Source organism: Mesoplodon bidens (genome assembly GCF_964165515.1).
Source record: "Mesoplodon bidens genome assembly, chromosome: 8".
NCBI classification, from domain to species: Eukaryota; Metazoa; Chordata; class Mammalia; order Artiodactyla; family Ziphiidae; genus Mesoplodon; species Mesoplodon bidens.
Genome location: NC_138165.1, coordinates 29,672,404 through 29,697,963, shown reverse-complemented (window position 1 = coordinate 29,697,963; position 25,560 = coordinate 29,672,404). Strand labels below are relative to the sequence as shown.

Here is a 25,560-nt window from a genome sequence, read left to right as displayed (position 1 = left end):
AATAAATTAAATAAAAAGGGATCTGTGGCCCCTTGGAAGAGATTCAGAAACAGGAAGACAGTAGTTAATGGGTCAAGCCTCAGAGTCACAGGGATCTGAGCACAAATCCCACCCTGTGCTATCTGGCATATATTTCTCAACCTCATGGCTCCATTTCATTTTTAACTGGTAGCATAATGGCATCAGTTACAGAATGAAGTTGTGAGTATTACACATGGTAATTATATTAAATACTTCACTCAGTGCTTGACACCTTGTATACACTGAATAATGTTCCTCTCTATCACTGCTGTTACTTTTTCATTATCGAGTCCTGAAACTTAAGAGGGGCAAGAAAGAGCAGCCATCAGCACCATTCAGTTCCCTTTCATCTTTTTTTCATAATAGATCATAGAGTATGTTTTTTGTCCATGTACAAGTGATACTAATTACAGTCATTTATGTGAAATACTTATCATTTATGCCCAATTACCATGCAGCCAATAATGATTTTGTGCATCACAAAATGTGTTAGATTAACCTAATTGTTAATTAGTTTAATGTATTAAAAACACTCAACTCAGCTTATGCAAACTCAGCCTTTATAGTTTGTTGCTCAGAGCATGGCCAAAAAAGTGCATGCACGCTCAAGAGAAAGGGAGAGAGAGAGGGAGAGAGAGAACCAGAAAGGGAATGCTTACCAATGATTATACTGTTAAAGAATGCCTCTCATCTTCCCAGAGAAAAGTTTCTTAAGATGTAAGTGGAGGCTTGCAAGGAAAAGTTTAGGAAAAGGAGGTGAGGTTAGTTATTGATGATTAAAATGTTAGAGACACATAGTGTGCCATGTCTGCACATAGTAAGTACTCAAGAAATATCAGTTGAGAGAAGGAATTATTTACAGAAGGTATAGAGTAGCCTATAATCCAACGGGCAGGAAACTTGAAGGTGAGAACTTGTTAAATGAGTTAAACAAGGACGCCGTCAGACCGAGGTGGCTTTAATGCCACCTAATGTAGCAGCCTACCTAAGCGACCAGAACCTAAGCCTGCATGCCTCAAGGCTAAGAAATCAAAACCTAAGGACAACCAATCACGAACAGCCAATTAGGCTTTCCCCAATAAGGCAACTACTTAAGTTACAGTCGATCAAATAATTCCTTTGCTTTGCTTCCTCCACTTCTCTATAAAAGTCTTTCCCCTAGCTTTTATTAATAGACCCCCCTAACCATTTCTGGTTTGTTGTGCCCAAAAGGAATTATTTTTTCTCAAACAAACTTCTAAAAATTTTAATATGCTTCAGTTTATCTTTTAACAGAACCATAAAATTGGATCTTCACTGGAGAGAGTTACCAAGGGTAACTCAGTGGTAATTCAGTGATTCCAACTGGAATTGTGTATTTTCAATTTACCATTTTTTCATCTTTCCCTCTGAACCGTTATCTGTACACACTTCTGTCCCCTCCTTGCAGGCAAGGAATCAAAAGAAGGATGTCTTTTCTCAGTGCATATCTTTCTGCATAGCGAGCAGATACAAGCTGCTGAGACTAAAGTCAACTACTGGTTTCTAGTGTGGTAAAGCTGAAAGTTCTTAAGAATCATTAGGTCAATAAAGACAAAGGACTTTATAGTCAGATTTTAGACCTGCACTACTTTCACTGGCTTTTCAAATGTGCAAAGCTATATTAAAGTTATTAAGAAAGTGGTTAAATTACGATAATAGTAACACTTTCCATCTATGCTATCCCTTTAAGGTTTATAAAACATTTTAACATGATTTATCATATTTAATTTTTTTAAACAAACTTCAAGTGATGCCATCTGTTTATCTTTCAAAGAAAAACTGAATTTTAAAAAGTCATTCTTAGTGTATTACCATGCTCTTAATGAAATAAAGTCAGTGCCTTAGAATGATTATGGTCTGACCTCTAATAATCATTTCTATTTGCAAGTGAAATTTCTATTCAACTTTCCCTAGATAAGTATTTATATAAAAGCAGTAGGTCTTAAATTGAAGGCTTCTGGCTAGCAAATTTCTGGTGCACAAAATTATGATATTTTGCATTATTTAATTGATGCCTGTCCTACCTAGAATCTGGAGCCAAAATATTTTTTTAAGAATCTTATATGAAACCACTTCCATGCTTTTTAAATTAATATAATTTATTGAATAATTAACAGACCAAATGGAACATATATTTCATGTTTTACCTCCCTGACCTCATGGAGCTTACTGTGTGAGGGTGGGAAGGGACAGGAACAAATGTAAATAAATGCAAGTGTTCAGATTCATTCAAGGACTCTGAAGGAAAAGTTCAGCAAACCATGCAGGAGAATAAAAGATTGGATGAGCATGGGAGACCTGACTGGGGAAGTGCCATCCAGTTGGGAATTTGAACAATGACAACAGTCTAACTGTAAGGAGAGGCGGTGTAAACTAAGGAGGAAAGGTGAGCGGGAGAAAGAGCTTTCCCTGACTCCATCCACACCTGCTATCCACTGTCGAGGTCCCTGTCCTCTGTAGCATATAATACCATCGTCATTACGCATTATGTGTTTATTTATTGTTTAGCTTCCCCATTAAACTGTAAATTCCATCAAGGCAAATATCACATTTCTTTTGCTCACTACTGAATTCTCTACACTTTGTATGAGTCTGGCATATAGTAGATGCTCAATAATTAATTCTTGAAAAGACAACTGAAAAGATACTGGAAATTAAAGTAGCCAAGGCATTAGCTATAGCATGGCTACAGTGCAAGTGAGGAATAAAATATACTTGTATTACCTGTTCAGTTGAGGATATTATTGGCTTTGTAGTTTAGTAACTATGAGTGAGTGTATGTAACAACTATGTCCATTAGCACATATCTTATGCCATTATTAAGCTCAACCACATAAGCTGTTAATTTTTAACTAGGAGATCCCTGACTTTCCATTTTCATCTTTTGGACTCAATCAGAAAAATCATTGTTTTACAGCTATAAAATCTTCCGTTGATTGGAAAGCATGAAATCACGAGTCTCATGAACTCAAATGCTCAGCATCCCTTTACTATAAAAGGCATAAGTATTGCTGTTTCAACAGATGGACTCCATCAAATCATTGAGGCTTTCCTCCTTCAGACACTAAGGGGATAAACAGAATGCCTTCACTGTGGACTTTTCTGAGATACCGGCAGGAAATGTTCTATCTAGGTCATCAAGATGGAAGTACCTGGACAAGGGTTCCTGCCGTATATTCTCCATCATCCAGGACGAGTCTGGAGCCGTACCAGAAGGCCAGAGCGTAACACAAGAAGATGAGACACCACATGAATCCAGTAAAGAATCCCATCACTATCCCTTTTCTAATTCCCCAACGCTGGGCAAACACAAGATTTTTCTCATACCTGTGAAGAGAAAACATTTGAGTCTATTTCAGCAACAGCAGCAGCAGTTCAAGTTAAAATGTTTAAAACAGGCCACAATGCAGTGGTTTTAATCAATGATTATAAAATCATTCCAAACACAGAGCAGCTTTAGGGAAAGAAAACAACAATAATGCCTGTGTAGTTCCTTAAAATTTGCTTCAACCTGGCAATGACAATGTGTTGAAAGGATGATGCCTAACAAAGCCTCATAGTTGATTACTTCTTGGATGAGTACAGTGGGGTAAGCTTTGTCCCAAGAGAAAAGAATTTTCAACACTAATATTTGACCATGAGGGGTCTAGTGTTATTTGTGTTTGAATTCTCTCATTAAGTCACATGACATGAAAGATAATATCTTCCATAGTGGAGGAAATATGCTAATGCAGTTTTTTATGAGAAGTAAGGTAATCACTTCACAAACAAAAGAAGCAAAAGAAAAAAAATGAAAAGAGGATAATCAGAGGTTGTAAATCCTATTCTCTTTTTCATTTGGTGAATTTGGTAGCAACTGAGAATGTGATCATACTAGATCTACAACATATGAAATAAAAGTTTAGTTAAGTTGGTGTCTGTTTTATAAAATCAGTACCTGGCACCTGATAAGCACTCAACAAATACTAGATAAATGGAAGAATAAATAAAATCAAAGTTTTGACAACTGTGTTGTTTTGGTCATTTAGGTTTTGATTTTCATTAACAGTTAATCTTCTATAATGATGGTCTATAATATATCAATGCTAACTTTTATTTGATTAAATGGAAATCTTAGACTTAAAAAGAGTATATAGTACAGTAGTAGCTGAATAAAACACATTGAATAAAAAGTGCTCAATAAAAATGTGCAAAATTGCATTTTAGATCAGGTAGGATTTTCCTTAATGTCAGAAGACAGTGTTTTAGACTGGCATGAAGTATGGTGTGTGTACACACACACACACCATCAGAGTTTGAAACAAATATCCAACCTAAGATGGCTTTCTAAAAGCCACCAACTGCATCATCTTCAAGAACACAGAGCTAAAGTCTTGGGAGTCTTTTGTAGGTGCTTTGACCAATCTAATTGCTTAGCTTAGCTACCTCTTGAACAAAAGCTCCCTCAGGGTACCATAGCAAAGTGAATCTGCCACTTTATACAAAATGGGGAAGATTCAGGGTAATATGCAGATCAACAAAGTTCAGGAAAGTGGCAGACATTTCAATTAACTAACCTTTCAACCTCTTTTTTCTCACCACCATAAGCAGCCACTGTTGGAATAGATGAGAGGACTTCATCAGCCACTGCCCCTGCTTTGGCATAGGCCCTCAATTCATGGTCTGTAAACTTGGACACACTCTGAAGTCCAAACGAAAAAAATAAAATGTGAAGACCAGATAATTAGGTAAGTCACTCCGCCATTCACTGATTCATCTAGCAGAGCAAACATGTAGCACAGTTTAATACAAGACTAGATTCCCACTGGAACAGCGTTTACCGAGGAAAGAATTTGGTCCAAGTTTGAGCCATGTTAATCCTCATCCATGGGTGTTTGGTTGTTGACATATCAAAATGACTCCATTAAAAGTCAGCCTCAACAAAACTTCTCACAGAGTATGTACTAAATAGGGCATTCTATGTGACCACAGTGTTTCAGTCATCATATTAATGACGTTTTCAAGTCAAACCATGTCAGAGTTCATTGCTATTGTCCAAAGGCCATGTCACAGTTTACAGACAAATACCACATGCAAAGACCAGAGGCCCATGCAGGTGTCATATTCATTAGAATATAGAATAAGGGAGAGGTTCTGAGCATGCAAAGGCATGATGCAGCAGAGGTAATTCCATAGGAGAAAGCTTCAGATAAATATTACACCACTTGACTCAACTGTAGGGACTCAACTAACTAGTTTTGCTTTTTACAAAAGGAAAGAAAAAGACATTGCACTTAATATTAAACAAGTTAGTTTTTCTAAAATTGGACCTGGATTGAGTCCTAGTTAGAATCAACCACCAAAGACTTCTCTGGCACAGATTAAGAAACAAGAAGGGGAAAAAGCAAATGTTGTGGAAGATTAACTGACTCAGAAACCTAAAAATATATATAGTACCCAGACTAAGGAAGTTTATCTTCCAAGTTTTTCTGAACTTTTAGCAGCAAAACCCTTATCAAACAAAATCTTAGACAGAATTTTAACATATAAGATAAGTAAAAGTGGTATTTTATTACAATATATTTATTTCACAAGTCCACATTTTATAAATCTTGTGAATTGAAAGGCAACAATAAAGGAAAGTAAGGCTATTTTAATCAACATTAAAATTTGACGTTGGATGGTATGGCAGTTTTTACCACAATCCTCTTCTAATTTACTTCTGAAATATGTAATGAGCATAGTAATGAGAAAATTAAGTAGTTGAGAATGTTATCAGTTTTTATTGTAATGGCACATTAAAGAATCTCTGGATACTTCAATTAAACTGATATAGGAACTTAAAAGATGTATATTGGGAAATATCTAACAGTTGTTCATATTTCCCATCGTAGGTATATAAAAGTCATACAAAGGCATACAAAACCTACAATCAGTTCTAATATGTCATATTCTAATGTGTCATATATTGCCTCCTCCACCTTTTTTTGTCCTGCTTTTGAATTGAACTTAGTGAAATTGCTCGAATCATTTTACACAAACATGCACACACCTGAATTCAAGAAGAAACAAGTGCAGAGCTACAACATTCCAAATCGGTGACACATTTACAAGAAGTTGAAATATGGACACTGAGACAACAAGAGAAACTGTGCTTTGAGCTTATCTGAAATCAAGTTAACCAGTTTATGCTGTTGGTCTCCAACATGTGAAAACGTGACATATGATCCATTTGAGTGTGAATATTAACCTTTTGTGGGTTTGAAGAAAGAGATTAAATTTTTTTGAAGGGAAAAAAAGCCTGAATCAAATGTTTGCAGACTCCCCAGTGACCCTCTGTGGAAGCTGAGGCTTCCCTGGAGTGCAGCTGGAAAGCATTTGGTAGGAAAGACTGTTGTAAAACTTGCATGATTTGGTGGATTGGGAAAAAAATAAAAACTAATATCTCTTTAGTAATTAATTCTGTGCCAGATGCCATGCTAAGTGCATAACATGGATAATGCCTTGAGTCATCATAATGACTTTGGGAGGTACTAACCTTATTTTAAAGATGAGGAAACTGACATTTTGACAAGTTGAACATATCTTTCTTGAGCCAGGTGGTAGAGCCAGGTGGTGACCTAGTTAAGTGGAATGAGCTCTTTGCTATTGTCCCTCTGTATTACCTGGGAAATATTTGAGTAATACAGCCAGCGGAGTGCAGAGAGTATTTTGCTAGAAAATACAGTCATGAAGATTGGTACCTGTAGCTCAATGATGTGAACGTATGTGCAGCTTTTCACTTAAATTCTATTCTCATTTACAGCAAATTATTAGTGTCCCTGACCCCATGACCTGTTATCTAATGTGGCTGCTCTAGTAGAATAATTTCTCAATCCTTGGGAGTGTTTTTTAACTGGGATGACCCCAAATTCCTACTCCTATACTTTTTCTTGGCCTGCATACCTGGGAAATCGAAACTGTGACTGGGATACTTCTCTGAATGGGTCAGATAACCCTCTCTCTGAAACTGATCAGATGGAATGGAGAACACAGTGTAATTGCAGAAATCTCTTTTATTTGTTGGGCCTTTCTGAGGGGAGCATCTGAACTTGGGAGACCACGGGAAGCCACAGGCACACTGCAGAATGAGTGGGGATTTAGAATCAGGCTTCCTTGAATTTGAATCCTATTCTGTCATTCACTGGCTGTGCAGTTCCAGACAAGTCCCTTTACCTCTCTGAACCTCCATTTCTTATATTTAAAATGGCATTAATACTTTATAAGATTGTTGTAAAATTAGAGATCATGTCCTTGAGGCTCCTAATAGTGCCTGGCAAAATAGTAAATATTCAATTAATGTAGTTGTTATTGTTATTAATACCATAATATTTGTGTTATTAAAACATTATTAATCCCTAATCTAATAATGGAATGTTATTTGATACTGAGGAATAATCAAACAAAATAAATCAAAATGGTGATAATGATGTTGACTAAACATACTCAGGAGAAGGGAATCAAGCTTCATATTTTTGGCTGTTTCTCAGTGCAAAAGTCTTCCCATGGAGAGAAGTGAGAAGACATTCTTACCAGACCAATGATGGATGCTGCAATCCCAATGAGAGGGCTGACAGAGATAATAACCAAGGTCAGTTTCCAACCCCGGTAAAATCCCAGCAGGAACCCACAGATGCTCGTGGTCATGCGCTGAATGAAAATGGCCATTTGGTCGGCAATGGCATCATTGATTTTGTTAATATCACTAGAAACAAGAGAGGCTTTGGTCACTAAAACTGAATTTGGTCAATTCAATATCTTGCTGAGAAAGTACAATCTTTCCTTTCTAAACACTCCTATTTCTGTACCCCATTGCCCTTGGGAAACTTAATAGCTTCTCACATCTTGGAAATTTTGCTGCAGCTTGGGAGGGCAGCAAGCCTCTCTCCTCATAGCCAAGGGAGTGTGTCCTTAATCCAGTTTTCCTGACTAGTGTTCATTCAACATAGGCAAAGACTTTTGGAAACCCTCTTATTTGTCCCTTTCTTTCTTAAAGCTAATATCCTTGGTTGGTCCTAAACAGCCCTTCTTTCCTTTATACCTGCTAAATCTTTTCCGCCTCAAGGTTCTACTCACATACGACCTATTTCATAAAAATTTATATAATCCCCCAGGGAGAAGTAATAACTACTTTCCTGTATTTCCATAGCAATGTAATTAATCTGTATACATGTGTGTATGTATGTGTATGTAATTGTTGCTTTCTGCTTATAGGCAGTATAGAATTGTGGTTAACAGCACAGACTCTGGAGCCAGACTCCGAATTTAAACACAAGCTCTTCTTGGGCAAGTTACTTAGCCTTTCTGTGTCTCAGTTTCCTCATCTATAAAATGAAGATAAAAACAGAACCTACCTCAGTCGGTAGCAGTGAGGATTAGTTAATACACATAAAGTATTGGGTTGGCCCAAAAGTTCGTTCGGGTTTTTCTGTAACATATGGAAAATCCGAACGAACTTTTTGGCCAACCCAATATGTAGACCAGTGCCTAGCATATAGTAAACAATCAATGTACGTTAGCTCTCATTATTTGCTTGAACCCTTTATCCCTCCTACTAGGCTGTAAGTTCCTTGAGATCAGGAGCTCTGTGGTATATCTTTATGCCTTGCATAGGGTAAGTGCTCCAGAGTATTGGTTGATTTAATTACATTAAATTCATATTCCTATGAACATTCCCATAATCTCTTGCCCAGATGGAGCAAACAAGGCTCAGGACTTGATAGCAGAAAAGGACCTTAGACATTACAGAGAGATTACACAATTGTATCCTAGCAAGGTTGAGTATCTCTTCAAGGTCAAAGTAAGTAAAGGGCAGAATGAGTGCTGGAGTCTAGGGGCCCCAACATTCAGTCTGCTTTTATCTTCACTACACTACACACTAACTGTCTTTCATGGGACCTCAAACTTTAATTCAACACAGTTCAACGGTTCTCATTACTCAGGGCGGGGGTGGGGGGAAACTATTAATGACCCAAACTAGTATTTAGGTGTAAACTGGATTTAAATCTAGTTTTTCAGTTTGAATCTTTCTCAAACTATTTTGAATTTTTTTTTGTTTTTGTCATTATATGTGGAAATTATGTCAACAGGCAAAGCAAGATAATTCTTTCTAATCATATTGTTTTCCTTACGGGTACATAGATTGTGACATCCCTCAATTTCTTTTTCCGAGATCAAATAACCCTACGTCCTCTAAACTCTCTTCTATAATACTTCATTTCTAGTATTTAGTCCAGGACCTACAAACCAAATTATAGCATCCCGACTTTCAATTTTTAATAGTCATTTTGGAGGAGCTTCAAGATGGCGGAAGAGTAAGACGTGGAGATCACCTTCCTCCCCACAAATACATCAGAAATACATCTCCATGTGGAACAACTCATACAGAACACCTCCTGAACGCTGGCAGAAGACCTCAGACCTACCAAAAGACAAGAAACTCCCCCACGTACCTGGGTAGGGCAAAAGAAAAAAGAAAAAACAGAGACACAAGAATAGGCACGGGACCTGCACCAGTGGGAGGGAGCCGTGAAGGAGGAAAGGTTTCCACGCACTAGGAAGCCGCTTCGCGGGCGGAGACTGCGGGTGGCAGGGCGGGGTGGGAGAGAAGCTTTGGAGCCCCGGAGGAGAGCACAGCAACAAGGGTGCGGAAGGCACAGCGGAGAGATTCCCGCAGAGAGGATCGGCGCCGACCGGCACTCACCAGCCCGAGAGGCTTGTCTGCTCACCCGCCGGATGGGCGGGGCTGGGAGCTGAGGCTCGGGCTTCGGTCGGATCCCAGGGAGAGGACTGGGGTTGGTGGCGTGAACACAGCCTGAAGGGGTTAGTGCACCACGGCTAGTCGGGAGGGAGTCCGGGAAAAAGTCTGGAGCTGCCGAAGAGGCAAGAGACTTTTTCTTCCCTCTTTGTTTCCTGGTGCGCGAGGAGAGGGGATTAAGAGCGCCGCCTAAAGGAGCTCCAGAGACGGGCATGAGCCACGGCTATCAGCGCGGACCCCAGAGACGGGCATGAGACGCTAAGGCTGCTGCTGCCGCCACCAAGAAGCCTGAGGGCAAGCACAGGTCACTATTCCCACCTCCTCTCCCGGGAGCCTGTACAGCCCGCCACTGCCAGGGTCCCGGGATACAGGGACAACTTCCTCGGGAGAACACACGGCGCGCCTCAGGCTGGTGCAACGTCACGCAGGCCTCTGCCGCCGCAGGCCCGCCCCGCACTCTGTGCCCCTCCCTCCCCCCGGCCTGAGTGAGCCAGAGACCCCGAATCAGCTGCTCCTTTAACCCTGTCCTGTCTGAGTGAAGAACAGATGCCCTCAGGCGACCTACATGCAGAGGCGGGGCCAAATCCAAAGCTGAACCCCGGGAGCTGTGCGAACAAAGAAGAGAAAGGGAAATCTCTCCCAGCAGCCCCAGGAGCAGCAGATTAAATTTCCATAATCAACTTGATGTACCCTGCATCTCTGGAATACCTGAATAGACAACAAATCATCCCAAATTGAGGAGGTGGACTTTGGGAGCAACGATATATATATAATTTTTTTTCCTTTTTTCTCTTTTTCCGTGTGGATGACAGGCTCTTGGTGATCTAGCCAGGCATCAGGGCTGTGCCTCTGAGGTGGGAGAGCCAAGTTCAGGACACTGGTCCACAAGAGACCTCCCAACTCCACGTAATATCAAACGGCGAAAATCTCCCAGAGATCTCCATCTCAATGCCAAGACCCAGCTTCGCTCAACGACCAGCAAGCTACAGTGCTGGACACCCTATGCCAAACAACTAGCAAGACAGGAACACAACACCATCCATTATCAGAGAGGCTGCCTAAAATCATAATAAGGCCACAGACACCCCAAAATACACCACCACACATGGACCTGCCCACCAGAAAAACAAGATCCAGCCTCACCCACCAGAACACAGGCACTAGTCCCCTCCACCAGGAAGCCTACACAACCCACTGAACCAAACTTAGCCACTGGGGACAGACACCAAAAACAAGGGGAACTATGAACCTGCAGCCTGTGAAAAGGAGACCCCAAGCACAGTAAGTTAAGCAAAATGAGAAGACAGAGAAACACACAGCAGATGAAGGAGTAAGGCAAAAACACACCAGACCTAACAAATGAAGAGGAAATAGGCAGTCTACCTGAAAAAGAATTCAGAATAATGATAGGAAAGATGATCCAAAATCTTGGAAATAGAATGGAGAAAATACAAGAAACATTTAACAAGGAACTAGAAGAACAAAAGAGCCAATAAACAGTGATGAACAACACAATATATGAAATTAAAAATTCTCTAGAAGGGATCAATAGCAGAATAACTGATGCAGAAGAACAGATAAGTGACCTGGAAGATAAAATAGTGGAAATAGCTACGTCAGAGCAGAATAAAGAAAAAAGAATGAAAACAATTGAGAACAGTCTCAGAGACCTCTGGGACAACATTAAATGCACCAACATTCGAATTATAGGGCTCCCAGAAGAAGAAGAGAAAAAGAAAGGGACTTAGAAAATATTTGAAGAGATTATAGTTGAAAACTTCCCCAATATGGGAAAGGAAATAGTTAATCAAGTCCAGGAAGCACAGAGAGTCCCATACAGGGTAAATCCAAGGAGAAACATGCCAAGACACATATTAATCAAACTATCAAAAATTAAATACAAAAAACAAATACTAAAAGCAGCAAGGGAAAAACAACAAATAACACACAAGGGAATCCCCATAAGGTGAACAGCTAATCTTTCAGCAGAAACCCTGCAAGCCAGAAGGGAGTGGAAGGACATATTTAAAGTGATGAAGGAGAAAAACCTACAACCAAGATTACTCTACCCAGCAAGGATCTCATTCAGATTTGATGGAGAAATTAAAATCTTTACAGACAAGCAAAGGCTAAGAGAACTCAGCACCACCAAACCAGCTTTACAACAAATGCTAAAGGAACTTCTCTAGGCAGGAAACACAAGAGAAGGAAAAGACCTACAATAATAAACCCAAAACAATTAAGAAAATGGTCATAGGAACATACATTATCGATAATTACCTTAAATGTAAATGGATTAAATGCTCCAACCAAAAGACACAGATTGGCTGAATGGATACAAAAACAAGAACCATATATATGCTGTCTACAAGATACCCACCTCAGACCTAGGGACACATACAGACTGAAAGTGAGGGTATGGAGAAAGATATTCCATGCAAATGGAAATCAAAAGAAAGCTGCAGTAGCAATTCTCATATCAGACAAAAGAGACTTTAAATAAAGACTATTACAAGAGACAAAGAAGGACACTACATAATGATCAAGGGATCGATCCAAGAAGAATTTATAACAATTGTAAATATTTATGCACCCAACATAGGAGCACCTCAATACATAAGACAAATACTAACAGCCATAAAAGGGGAAATCCACAGTAACACAATCATAGTAGAGGACTTTAACTCCCCACTTTCACCAAAGGACAGATCATCCAAAATGGAAATAAATAAGGAAACACAAACTTTAAATGATACATTAAACAAGATGGACTTAATTGATATTTATAGGATATTCCATCCAAAAACAACAGAATACACATTCTGCTCAAGTGCTCATGGAACATTCTCCAGGATAGATCATATCTTGCATCACAAATCAAGCCTTGGTAAATTTAAGAACATTGAAATCGTATCAAGTATCTTTTCCAACCACAACGCTGTGAGACTAGATACCAATTACAGGAAAAAATCTGTAAAAAATACAAATGGAGGCTAAACAATACACTACTTAATAACCAACAGGTCACTGTAGAAATCAAAGAGGAAATCAAAAAATACCTACAAACAAATGACAATGAAAACATGATGACCCAAAACCTATGGGTTGCGGCAAAAGCAGTTCTATGAAGGAAGTTTATAGCAATACAGTCCTACCTTAAGAAACAAGAAACATCTCAAATAAACAACCTAACCTTAAACCTAAAGCAATTACAGAAAGAAGAACAAAAAATCCCCAAAGTTAGCAGAAGGAAAGAGATCACAAAGATCAGATCAGAAATGAAGGAAACAATAGCAAAGATCAATAAAACTAAAAGCTGGTTCTTTGAGAAGATAAACAAAATTGATAAACCATTAACCAGACTCATCAAGAAAAAAAGGAAGAAGACTCAAATCAATAGAATTAGAAATGAAAAAGGAGAAGTAACAACTGACACTACAGAAATACAAAGGATCATGAGAGATTACTACAAGCAACTCTATGCCAATAAAATGGACAACCTGGAAGAAATGGACAAATTCTTAGAAATGCACAACCTTCTGAGACTGAACCAGGAAGAAATAGAAAATATGAACAGACCAATCACAAGCACTGAAATTGAAACTGTGATTAAAACTCTTCCAACAAACAAAAGCCCAGGACCAGATGGCTTCACAGGCGAATTCTATCAAGCATTTAGAGAAGAGCTAACACCTATCCTTCTCAAACTCTTCCAAAATATAGCAGAGGGAGGAACACTCCCAAACTCATTCTACGAGGCCACCATCACCCTGATACCAAAACCAGACAAAGATGTCACAACGACAGAAAACTACAGGCCAATATCACTGATGAACATAGTTGTGAATATCCTCAACAAAATACTAGCAAACAGAATGCAACAGCACATTAAAAGATCATACACCATATCAAGTGGGGTTTATCCCAGGAATGCAAGGATTCTTCAATATATGCAAATCAATCAATGTGATACACCATACTAACAAGCTGAAGGAGAAAATCTATAGGATCATCTCAACAGATGCAGAAAAAGCTTTCGACAAAATTCAACACCCATTTATGATAAAAACTCTCCAGAAAGTAGGCATAGAGGGAACTTCTTACCTCAATATAATAAAGACCATACATGACAAACCCACAGCCAACATCATCCTCAATGGTGAAAACCTGAAACCATTTCCACTAAGATCAGGAACAAGACAAGGTTGCCCACTCTCACCACTATTATTCAACATAGTTTTGGAAGTTTTAGCCACAGCAATCAGAGAAGAAAAAGAAATAAAAGGAATCCAAATCAGAAAAGAAGAAGTAAAGCTGTCACTGTTTGCAGAAGACGTGATACTATACATAGAGAATCCTAAAGATGCTACCAGAAAACTACTAGAGCTAATCAATGAATTTGATAAAGTAGCAGGATACAAAATTAATGCACAGAAATCTCTTGCATTCCTATACACTAATGATGAAAAATCTGAAAGTGAAATTAAGAAAACACTCCCATTTACCATTGCAACAAAGAGAATAAAATATCTAGGAATAAACCTACCTAAGGAGACAAAAGTCCTGTATGCAGAAAATTGTAAGACACTGATGAAAGAAATTAAAGATGATACAAATAGATGGAGAGATATACCATGTTCTTGGATTGGAGGAGTCAATATTGTGAAAATGAATATACTACACAAAGCAATGTACAGATTCAATGGAATCCCTATCAAGCTACCACTGGTATTTTTCACAGAACTGGAATAAAAAATTTCACAATTTTTATGGAAACACAAAAGACACAATTTGTATGGAAACACAAAAATTTCACAATTTGTATGGAAACACAAAAGACATTAGCCAAAGCAATCTTGAGAAAGAAAAACAGAGTTGGAGGAATCAGGCTCCCTGTCTTCAGACTATACTACAAAGCTACAGTAATCAAGACAGTATGGTACTGGAACAAAAACAGAAATATAGATCAATGGAACAGGATAGAAAGCCCAGAGATAAACCTACACACATATGGTCACCTTATCTTTGATAAAGGAGGCAAGAATATACAGTGGAGAAAAGACAGCCTCTTCAATAAGAGGTGCTGGGAAAACTGGACAGCTACATGTAAAAGAATGAAATTAGAACATTCCTTAACACCATACACAAAAATAAACTCAAAATGTTAATCCATTTTGAGACCTAAATGTAAGGCCAGACACTGTCAAACTCTTAGAGGAAAACCTAGGCAGAACACTCTATGACTTAAATCACAGCAAGATCCTTTCTGACCCACTTCCTAGAGTAATGGAAATAAAAACAAAAATAAACAAATGGGGGCTTTCCTGGTGGCACAGTGGTTGAGAGTCCGCCTGCTGATGCAGGGGACATGGGTTCGTGCCCCAGTCCGGGAAGATCCCACATTCCACGAAGCAGCTGGGCCCGTGAGCCATGGCCGCTGAGCCTGCACGTCCGGAGCCTGTGTTCCACAGTGGGAGAGGCCACAACAGTGAGAGGCCCACATACCACACACACACACACACACACACACACACAAAAACAAATGGGACCTAATGAAACTTAAAAGCTTTAGCACAGCAAAGAAAACCATAAACAAGATGAAAAGACAACCCTCAGAATGGGAGAAAATATTTGCAAATGAAGCAACTGACAAAGGATTAATCTCCAAAATTTACAAGCAGCTCATGCAGCTCAATATCAAAAAAAAACAAACAACCCAATCCAAAAATGGGCAGAAGATCTAAATAGACATTTCTCCAAAGATGATATACAGATTGCCAACAAACACATGAAAGAATGCTCAACATCATTAATCATGAGAGAAATGCAAATCAAAACTACAATGAGATATCATCTCATACCAGTCAGAATGGCCATCATGAAAATATCTACAAACAATAAATGCTAGAGAGGGTGTGAAGAAAAGGGAACCCTCTTGCACTGTTGGTGGGAATGTAAATTGATATGGCCACTATGGAGAACAGTATGGAGGTTCCTTTAAAAACTAAAAATAGAACTACCATACAACCCAGCCATCCCACTACTGGGCATATACCCTGAGAAAACCATAATTCAAAAAGAGTCATGTACCACAATGTTCACTGCAGCTCTATTTACAATAGCCAGGACATGGAAGCAACCTAAGTGTCCATCGACAGATGAATGGATAAAGAAGATGTGGCACATATATACAGTGGAATACTACTCAGCCATAAAAAGAAACGAAATTGAGTTATTCATACTGAGGTGGATAGACCTAGAGTGTGTCATACAGAGTGAAGTATGTCAGAAAGAGAAAAACAAATACCGTATGCTAACACATATATATGGAATCCAAAAAAAAAAAAAATTCGTCATGAAGAACCTTGGGGCAAGACAGGAATAAAGACGTAGACCTACTAGAGAATGGACTTGAGAATACGGGGAGGGGGAAGTGTAAGCTGGGACAAAGTGAGAGAGTTACATGGACATATATACACTACCAAACGTTAAATAGCTAGCTAGTGGGAAGCAGCCGCGTAACACAGGGAGATCAGCTCGGTGCTTTGTGACCACCTAGAGGGGTGGGATAGGGAGGGTGGGAGGGAGGTGCAAGAGGGAGGAGATATGGTGATATAAGTATACATATAGCTGATTCACTTTGTTATAAAGCAGAAACTAACACACCATTGTAAAGCAATTATACTCCAATAAAGATGTTCAAAAAAAAATAGTCATTTTGATGAAGCCATGAAACCTATGAAAAAAGCCATGCTCCCTATAAAAGCCCAACTTAAGAGACAAAATGCATCAAAAAGAACTGAAAATGTGTTTCCAATTGTTATTTAATTTGGAAACAAGTGTTTCATTAGCGAAAAATCACACATTCATTAAAATGTCCTACCAGCCACTTACTCAGAAAATCTTGTATTCAGCTCTCCCACTGAATTGCAGTCGAACCATCCTATTTCCATTCTCATTATTCTCCTAAAGTACAGTTTTCTCATTTTCTGTATCTGACGAGCTGCAGCAATTACCCAAAAGCATATCTGTAAATGGAGCAAGAAATGTTTAGCATTGTGATAAAAATAATCATTAATTCCTTCTCTTTTCAGAAGAAAATATTTTCACTATGACAGTTGAGAAAAGGACAAAAGTAATTCACAACATGCCTCTTGTTGGGAATTAAGGTGTGAGCTCTGACATCTGCAGCCGAAAGTGGGGCTGAGCCGAACCACTGTAAAGAGGGAAGCCAGAGGCTTGGGTTTGAATCCAGCTCGGCCACTTGCAGAGTTAACCTTATTAAGCTTCACTTCCCTCATGTGTAAAAAAAGGCTTATTACACCAAAAATAAATTATTGCTCTTAAATCACTACTTTTGCATGCCACTTCTGATGAATTTTTCCCCTGAGAAGCCTGCCAATAAGCATTCATACATTGTTTTCCAGCTGTTGGACAATGATTTTCAGAGAAAGTAAGGCAAACATTATGACATAAGCAGGGAATCTTGCTGACAGTTTTCCCCATGCAAGCAAAATAAGACTGTCATTAAAACTCCAGTGCCAGAATGGTGAAAATTGACTCATTTATATTTACAACTAACACTAACTTCCTGGAATTCTTTAGTGAATGGAGAGTAGGGGGGATTTATTATTTTTCCTACGTTAGTAGGAAAAAGATGAAATACTTTTCTTCCTTAATAAGAGTTAACTCCAAACCCTCTCATAACTGAAATCTAGAATATGGATTCAGTTTACAGAACTTGGGTTGGACTGCAGTTTGGTGTGACTTTAGCAAAACAGAGAAAAAGAAAGTCAAGCTTGGTTTCCTCCAACTCCCCACTCCCAGCTTTTTCCAGGTACGAAGAAGGTTCGTACTTGCTCTCCCTGTATGAACACACCCACAGCTGTCTATTTCTGAGTTTAGACGAGAGGATGAAGCAGGGAGGGCAGGGGAGAACAAGACACTGAAGCTAAAAGTCTATTCTCCATTTCTCTGGACAAGCGTTCCTCCCCAACTGAGAGGAAAAATCCTTCCCCACCGTCTGTTGTCTGCCTGAAATAAAGCTGTAGTCCTTGGGGCTTCTGAATAGCTTTAAAGAACACACTTTGGGGGCTTCCCTGGTGGCGCAGTGGTTGGGGGTCCGCCTGCCGATGCAGGGGACGCGGGTTCGTGCCCCGGTCTGGGAGGATCCCACATGCTGCAGAGCGGCTGGGCCTGTGGGCCATGGCCGCTGGGCCTGCGCGTCCGGAGCCTGTGCTCCACAATGGGAGAGGCCACAACAGTGAGAGGCCCGCGTATCGCAAAAAAAAAAAAAAAAAAAGAACACACTTTGCATTTCATTGTCACGTCTGTGAACCCAGCTGCTGATCTATAAATAAAATGGAGGCGTCACTAACTTGAATATATCCTGTGACAAGTACCATGACAGCGATGCCAGCATAGTAAATGGCAAAGGTGACCATTTCACTTTCAATGTCCAGAAACCTTCAAAAGAGGGAAAAAATGGTAAGAGTCACAGGTAGGATCTAGCTAACAAAGATTGCATTTGTGAGTACAGAGGAATTTAAAATATACATATTGTATGTTTCTATTAAATATGGGTAAGGCATTTTACCTGTGTAGAATTACAATCAATCCAAATCCCCAAACAGACCTCATGGTATCCATCATAGCAAAGACGCCTACCTCCTTCATTTTTACAGGCAGAGATGCGAGGGTTGTGAAATAATTAATGGGCATTTGTTGGAAGACAGGGGACCCTAGATGGCAGCCCGGAGCTCTGTCCACTAAGGCCCCTTTCACTCATGCTCATCATTAGTGATGGTGCAATCACAGCTAGAGAAATGTTCTAAAAAGCCAGACAGGGCTTCCCTGGTGGCACAGTGGTTGAGAGTCCGCCTGCCGATGCAGGGGACGTGGGTTCGTGCCCCGGTCCGGGAAGATCCCACATGCCGTGGAGTGGCTGGGCCCGTGAACCATGGCCACTGAGCCTGCGCGTCCGGAGCCTGTGCTCCACAATGGGAGAGGCCACAACAGTGAGAGGCCCGTGTACTGCAAAAAAAAAAAAAAGCCAGACAAGTGTCTGGAAAGGCACAGGTAGAGAGATGTGTGCTGTAAATCAGGAGGCTTACTGTTACCTGTCCAGCAATCTTAAGCCAGCTTTTCAACTCCTTCCTCTCTCAGAGTAACACTAGGAGAAATGTGTGTGTCATCTTCCCATAGAGAGAGAACAACACTTTATTAACCCAGTCTTTGTGCTGACCACAGCCCAGGAATCCTCGCTCCCCAGGACAATTTCTAAGGCTGAAGTCAAAGAACTTGTGGGAAAGCAAGAAAACTACACAGTGTTTTCCCATTACAAGTATCACACTGCGACACAGGGTTTGGAACTGGCAGGGGCAGGGAGGGGAGAAAAAATGATTCTGAAATCGCTTTCGGGAAATAAGAAATTTTATCATTAAAAAATTAACATATTGGTTGTTGATATACCCGATCCTCAGGGATAAGCTAGATGATGTCTATTTCTTTAGAGAATCAGAAAGTAGCATCTTTATCCTAGATGCTCTCAGTCTACCAGCTTTCTGCTTTCTATCAGGCCTTCTTTTTGTGACCCAAGCTTGAATTGTTCTCTCCCTCTACTGAACTCAGACCAAGTATTTAAGTATAATTTATTTAATTCAGAACAAACTATTATTCCATGGCAGATTTTATTGCCACCTTGCACTATTATTCAATATTTTTATTGAATATATTTATATGGAGTATATTAATGTTTCTCTTGCTAGTAAACTGCAAGCTACTTGCCAGCAAAGACTAAGTAAGCTGCTTGTTCCCACTCCCGAAGCCAGGTACGATACCTTACCCATTAAGTAGGTACTCAGTGAATGTTTCTTGACTTTTCTTTCACTTTCAAAATACTAATGAGGAAGGGAAACAACTGCCTTGGTCAACCCCTCTGACGATCTCCAAACCACCTAATATGTCTGTGTTCACCACATTCCCAGTCTTTCAGGATGATTTAAGGGAACCCCCAGAATGAAAAAGATCTAGAAAGTCATAAACTTGTATACAAGTATCCATGATCAGAGGCCCTTACAAAAGCTAAGTATCTTTGTATAGAGTGTATAATGCAGTATTTATGAGTAAAGACTTCTAATGTATAAATGAGTGCATAATATATATGCTATTGATACTATGTATAAAATAGATAACTAATGAGAACCTACTGTATAGCACAGGGAACTCCACTCAGTGTTTTGCGGTGACCTAAATGGGAAGGAAATCCTAAAAAGAGGGGATATACGTATACATATAGCTGATTCACTTTTCTGTACAGTAGAAACTGACACAACATTGTAAAGCAACTATATTCCAATAAATTTTTTTAAATAAATAAATGAGTGCATACTCTTGGTTTCTGTTTGTGAAATAAAATTTGGGTGTCCCAAAACAGAAAACTATGAGCATTTGTCCAAAAATTTTACTTAGATTCCCTGTGGTGCATTTATTCTTCAGACACTGTAAGCAGAGGTGAGAGGGCCTGTCGTGAAAACCGCAGCTGCCAGTCATGAATGAATGTACTTGACTAAGAGCTCTGAGCACTGACCCAGCTGTGAGATTTACTGGAGCAAAGTTCAGGAACATAACATCACTGTCGGGGGGTGTGGATAGAACATGTGTAGTTTGTGATTGCTTTCACTCCTGAGGCACCCCAGAAACGAATGGTTAACTCACTTCTATTTGATTCTGGGAAGAAGTCATTAGAATCCTTAGAGTTTTAAAGACTACTTGGGAATATTTCTGGGACAACAGAGCAAACCTATCAGAAAAACTGATAGGAAGGAAAAGGGGACGTCAACTTGGTTCCTTTGACTGCACATCAGACTTCATCATCTGCATGGTGGAAAGCTCTTGTGATTATAAAATCCTAGTAAGGATTCTGTAAAGTTTAAAGGTGATTTGGACCACAGACTGTCTTTCTCTTCAACAGAAAGAAAAACAAAACAAAATTGATACATGCCTACTTGGATAAATTAAGATTCCCCTGACGCATTTGTCGAAGAGAGAAGAGGGGAGAGAAATGACAATTAGAGGGAAAAGGTAAAAGATATTTTACAACAATATGAGGTCTTTATGACAAGGTGCATTGCCTCACCAGGAGCGCTCCTTTCAATGGTTCTGATGCCCTGTAAACCCAGTAGCATTGACACCTTAGAGTGAATATCAGTGTCAACCCAAATTGGCAGAAATGTGTCCATATCCTACTTCCAAAATGTTGAAAGGTCCATGTTCATTAATGCATGGGACATTGACCTATGGACAAATGGTTTGTCACTGGGTAAAGTTGCTTTATAGAATACCCACACACTAGGGTAGCATATTGCCAGAATGGCTAATGCAATTGTGAGAAATATTACAGAGAGATTATATATGCCCTTTATCTAGTTTTCCCCCAAATGGTAACATCTTGCAAAACTATAGGACAATATCACAACCAGGATGTTGACATCGATAAAATGAAGAGCAGAATATTCTCATCATTCAAACATTCCTCTTGGGTGCTTCTCTGGTGGCGCAGTGGTTGAGAATATGCCTGCTAATGCAGGGGACATGGGTTCGAGCCCTGGTCTGGGAGGATCCTGCATGCCGCGGAGCGGCTGGGCCCGCGAGCCACAATTACTGAGCCTGCACGTCTGGAGCCTGTGCTCCTCAACAAGAGAGGCCCGTGCACTGCGATGAAGAGTGGCCCCTGCTTGCCACAATTAGAGAAAGCCCTCACACAGAAACGAAGACCCAACACAGCAAAAATTAATTAATTAATTAATAAAACCTCTGCCAACAAATTTTAAAAATTAAAAAAAAAAGATTCCTCTTGTTGCCCTTTGATATATACACATACTTCCATCTTTCTCACACTTCTGGAGGCCAGAAGTCTGAAATCAGCTTCACTGGGTTGCAATTCAGGTGCTGACGGGGTTGTACTTTCTCCAAAGGCTCTAGGGAAGAATTTGTTTCTTCCCTCTTCCAGCTTCTGGTAGCTACTGGCATTCCTGAGCTTGGGACATCACTTCAAACTCTTCCTTGATAGTCACCTTGCCTCTCTTTTTCTCTCTATAGTCAAATCTCCCTCTGCCTCTTTTTAGTAACTGTCCCTTTAAAAAATACTAGTGATTGCATTTAGGGCCCACCTGGGTAATCCAGTATAATCTCCCCCGACCCACGATCTTTAAGTTAATCACATCTGCATAGACTCTTTTTTGCATACAAGGTAACATTTGCAGATTCCAGGGATATCCTACATATCTTTGGGGGCCATTATTCAGCCTACTGGAGCTACAGTCAAAATATAGGTACTGGGGCTTCCCTGGTGGCACAGTAGTTAAGAATCCACCTGCCAGTGCAGGGTACACGGGTTTGAGCCCTGGTCTGGGAAAATCTCACATGTCACGGAGCAACTAAGCCCATGTGCCACAACTACTGAGCCTGTGCTCTAGAGCCTACATGCCACAGCTACTGAAGCCCACTGCGCCTAGAGCCCATGCTCTGCAACAAGAGAAGCCACCGCAATGAGAAGCCCGGGCACCGCAATGCAGAGTAGCCCCCCGCTCAACACAACTAGAGAAAGCCCGCATGCAACAAAGACCCAATGCAATCAAAAATAAATTAATTAATTAATTTAAAAATATATAGATACTAATAAGTGTTGGTAAGAATGTGAAGAAATTGGAAGCCTCACACATGTTAGTGGGAATGTAAAATGGTACAGTCACTTTGAAAAACAGTCTGGAAGTTCTGCAAATGGTTAAACATTTATTTATCATATGACCCAGAAATTCCACTCCTAGGTATATACTCAAGAGAATTGAAAACATATGTCCACAAGAAACCTTTTACATAAATGTCCATAGCAGCATCATTTGTAATAACCAAAAAGAGGAAGCAACTCAAATGTCCATCAACTGATGAATGGATAACTCCACTCATTATATCCAGGCTATAAATGTATTATATCCATACAATGAAATATTATTCATCAATAAAAAGAAATGAAGTATGATTCACACTACAATGTGGATGAATCTTGAAAACAGGCTAAGTTAAAGAAGCTAGTCACAAAGGACCACATATTATATGATTCCATTTACATGAAATGTCCAAAATAGACAAATCTACAGAGACAGAAAGTAGATTAGTGGCTGTCTACGGCTGAGGGGGGATGGGGAATTGGGGAGTGAAATTTAAGGGATATGGGGTAGGGGGATTGTGTGCTAATAAAAATGTTCTAAAATTGATTGTGGTGATGAATGCACAGCTCTATGAATGTACTAAAAACTATTGAGTTTTATACTTTAAGTGGGTGAATTTTATGGTATGTGAATTGTATCTCAATAAAGCTGTTTTTCAAAGTACATTGTCTTACAGTGTTTAACTTCAAAATAGTACTTGAGTGCATAAGCTAAATATACGTTGCTAAGAAAATAGACTGAAATCCAAGAGAAAGTACAGACTTTGATTTTTGCATCGATGCATCCATATGTGGGGCAGGTAAGGACACAAACTTCCCAATGGCTGTGGTACTGAGCCTCCAAGGAGCCCTTGATTGTTTTTGTCTCCTGGTATTCACACTCTTGTGTAATCCTCACCAAAATTATACCAGGGCTGGTCTGTGTGACCAAGAGAAAATGGCAGAAATGATAGTATGTCACTTCCACAATTAAGTTACAAGACATTGTAGCCTCCATTTGAGTTTCTACACTTTAACTGGATAAAAGAAAAGAAAGGTATGGGGCTTCCTTGGTGGCGCAGTGGTTAAGAATCTGCCTGCCAATGCAGGGGACACAGGTTCGAGCCCTGGCCTGGGAAGATCTCACATGCCATGGAGCAACTAAGCCCGTGCACCACAACTACTGAGCCTGTGCTCTAGAGCTTGTGTGCCACAACTACTGAGCCCACATGCCACAACTACTGAAGCCCATGTGCCTAGGGCCTGTGCTCCATGACAAGAGAAGCTACTGCAATGAGAAACCCGCACACCGCAACAAAGAGTGGCCCCCACTCGCTACAACCAGAGAAAGCCCGTGCACAGCAACAAAGACCCAACACAGCCAAAAAGAAAGAAAGAAAGAAAGAAAACTGCATTGTGATATTTCCTTCTTTCTTCTTCTTTCATTCTGTTACCTTATTATTTGACTATTCTGAGCAAATAAATTCTGAGAAGCTAATCAGGAGGCCTAACGTTCTGTAATCCTTTTTAGCCTTATTCTCCGAGAGCCATTTGGAAGGCTTCAGCCTAAAATTCCATCCAATGGATTACAATTGATATGTGGAAACCAATACGATGAAAGAGAAAATCCAGCTCCTACATTATACATGTATGCTTATGTTGATAAAATCATTGGGTTGCCTTGTATAGTACAAGACTAACACACCAATTATAATAGGTGGAGACATTGTACTTTTAATGATATACTTTTTCCAAGAAAGAAAGTTGTGAAAGAGTTGGGTAATTTTGGAGGCATGTTTACTACTTACAGGTAAGAAAATGTCCCCTCCCTCTCTTCTGTCCCACCCAAGTCCATTTTCACAGTGATCTTACCACACGAAAGCTAAACATTTATTCAGAAGTGCAACAAACAGTATTCATGTCAATGACCATAATAGCTCACGATTAAAATATTTAACTCATCAATGGAGTTCCTGGTAAAGGAAAGGCCTGAGAAAGGTGTGGTCTACACAATCAAATATCTATTTACATGTTTGGTATCATGTGAATTCAGCCAAAGCCAAGGAATTTCTGAAACCCCTATTTGCTCTGAATTATTTACTCACCCTCAAGTATAGGACCCAGTAAAAATGAATAAAGTAATGGGTAGCCATGGTGAATTCCTTTCTAATGGATGCCAGTGATGCAGACGTTAAAGGCAGATTCATTCTTTAGTTCATCTAATAAATATTTATGAGCATTTGAGAAAAAATATGTCTCAAATTTTGGTCCCTCTAACATTTATTTCCAATTTTTAAGACATAACAGGATATACTTTCAGGAATTTTCCCTTGAAGAATTTATCTTCAAGCATTATTAATGATTGGGGTCAATTTACATCATACATAAGTCTGAATGGATTTTTTTCAAAGGGGGAAAATGGATTAGCTTACATTTTGTAGTCATACCACTCTGTAAAAATCAGTTCAGGGGCTTCCCTGGTGGCGCAGTGGTTGAGAGTCCACCTGCCAATGCAGGGGACACGGGTTCGTGCCCCGGTCCGGGAAGATCCCACATGCCACAGAGCAGCTGGGCCCGTGAGCCATGACCGCTGAGCCTGCGCGTCTGGAGCCTGTGCTCCGCAACGGAAGAGGCCACAACAGTGAGAGGGCCGTGTACCGCAAAAAAAAAAAAAAAAAAAAAATCAGTTCAATTCTGTTCTCCAATATAAATGAAAGACTTAAAAGACTGTCATTAGGAATTCCTGGCTGTCCAGTGGTTAGAACTCTGCACTTTCACTGCTGAGGGCTCGGGTTCGATCCCTGGTTGGGGACCTAAGATCCTGCAAGCCACGTGTGGTACAGCCAAAAATAAATAAATAAATACTGTCATTGAAGACAGTCTCTCTTTTTTCGATACGTGGGCCTCTCACTGTTGTGGCCTCTCCCGTTGCGGAGCACAGGCTCCGGACACACAGCCTCAGCGGCCATGGCTCACGGGCCCAGCTGCTCTGTGGCATGTGGGATCTTCCCGGACTGCGGCACGAACCCGTGTCCCC

The 25,560-nt window shown here is 40.0% G+C and overlaps 1 protein-coding gene across 3 annotated transcripts in view; it reads right to left on the bottom strand.

The window, feature by feature from the left end:
- The window catches only part of ABCB11 (ATP binding cassette subfamily B member 11), a 97,622-nt gene that overhangs the window by 56,574 nt on the left and 15,488 nt on the right, over positions 1-25,560 (bottom strand). For all 3 annotated transcript variants that reach the window (XM_081243140.1, XM_081243142.1, XM_081243141.1), the window contains exons 6-10: positions 18,196-18,283; positions 16,712-16,845; positions 7,594-7,765; positions 4,599-4,723; positions 3,195-3,369 (exon numbers count right to left, since the gene is read on the bottom strand). In XM_081243140.1, coding sequence (XP_081099266.1) covers positions 3,195-3,369; positions 4,599-4,723; positions 7,594-7,765; positions 16,712-16,845; positions 18,196-18,283 — 694 coding nt within the window. The remainder of the gene's footprint in view (positions 1-3,194; positions 3,370-4,598; positions 4,724-7,593; positions 7,766-16,711; positions 16,846-18,195; positions 18,284-25,560) is intronic.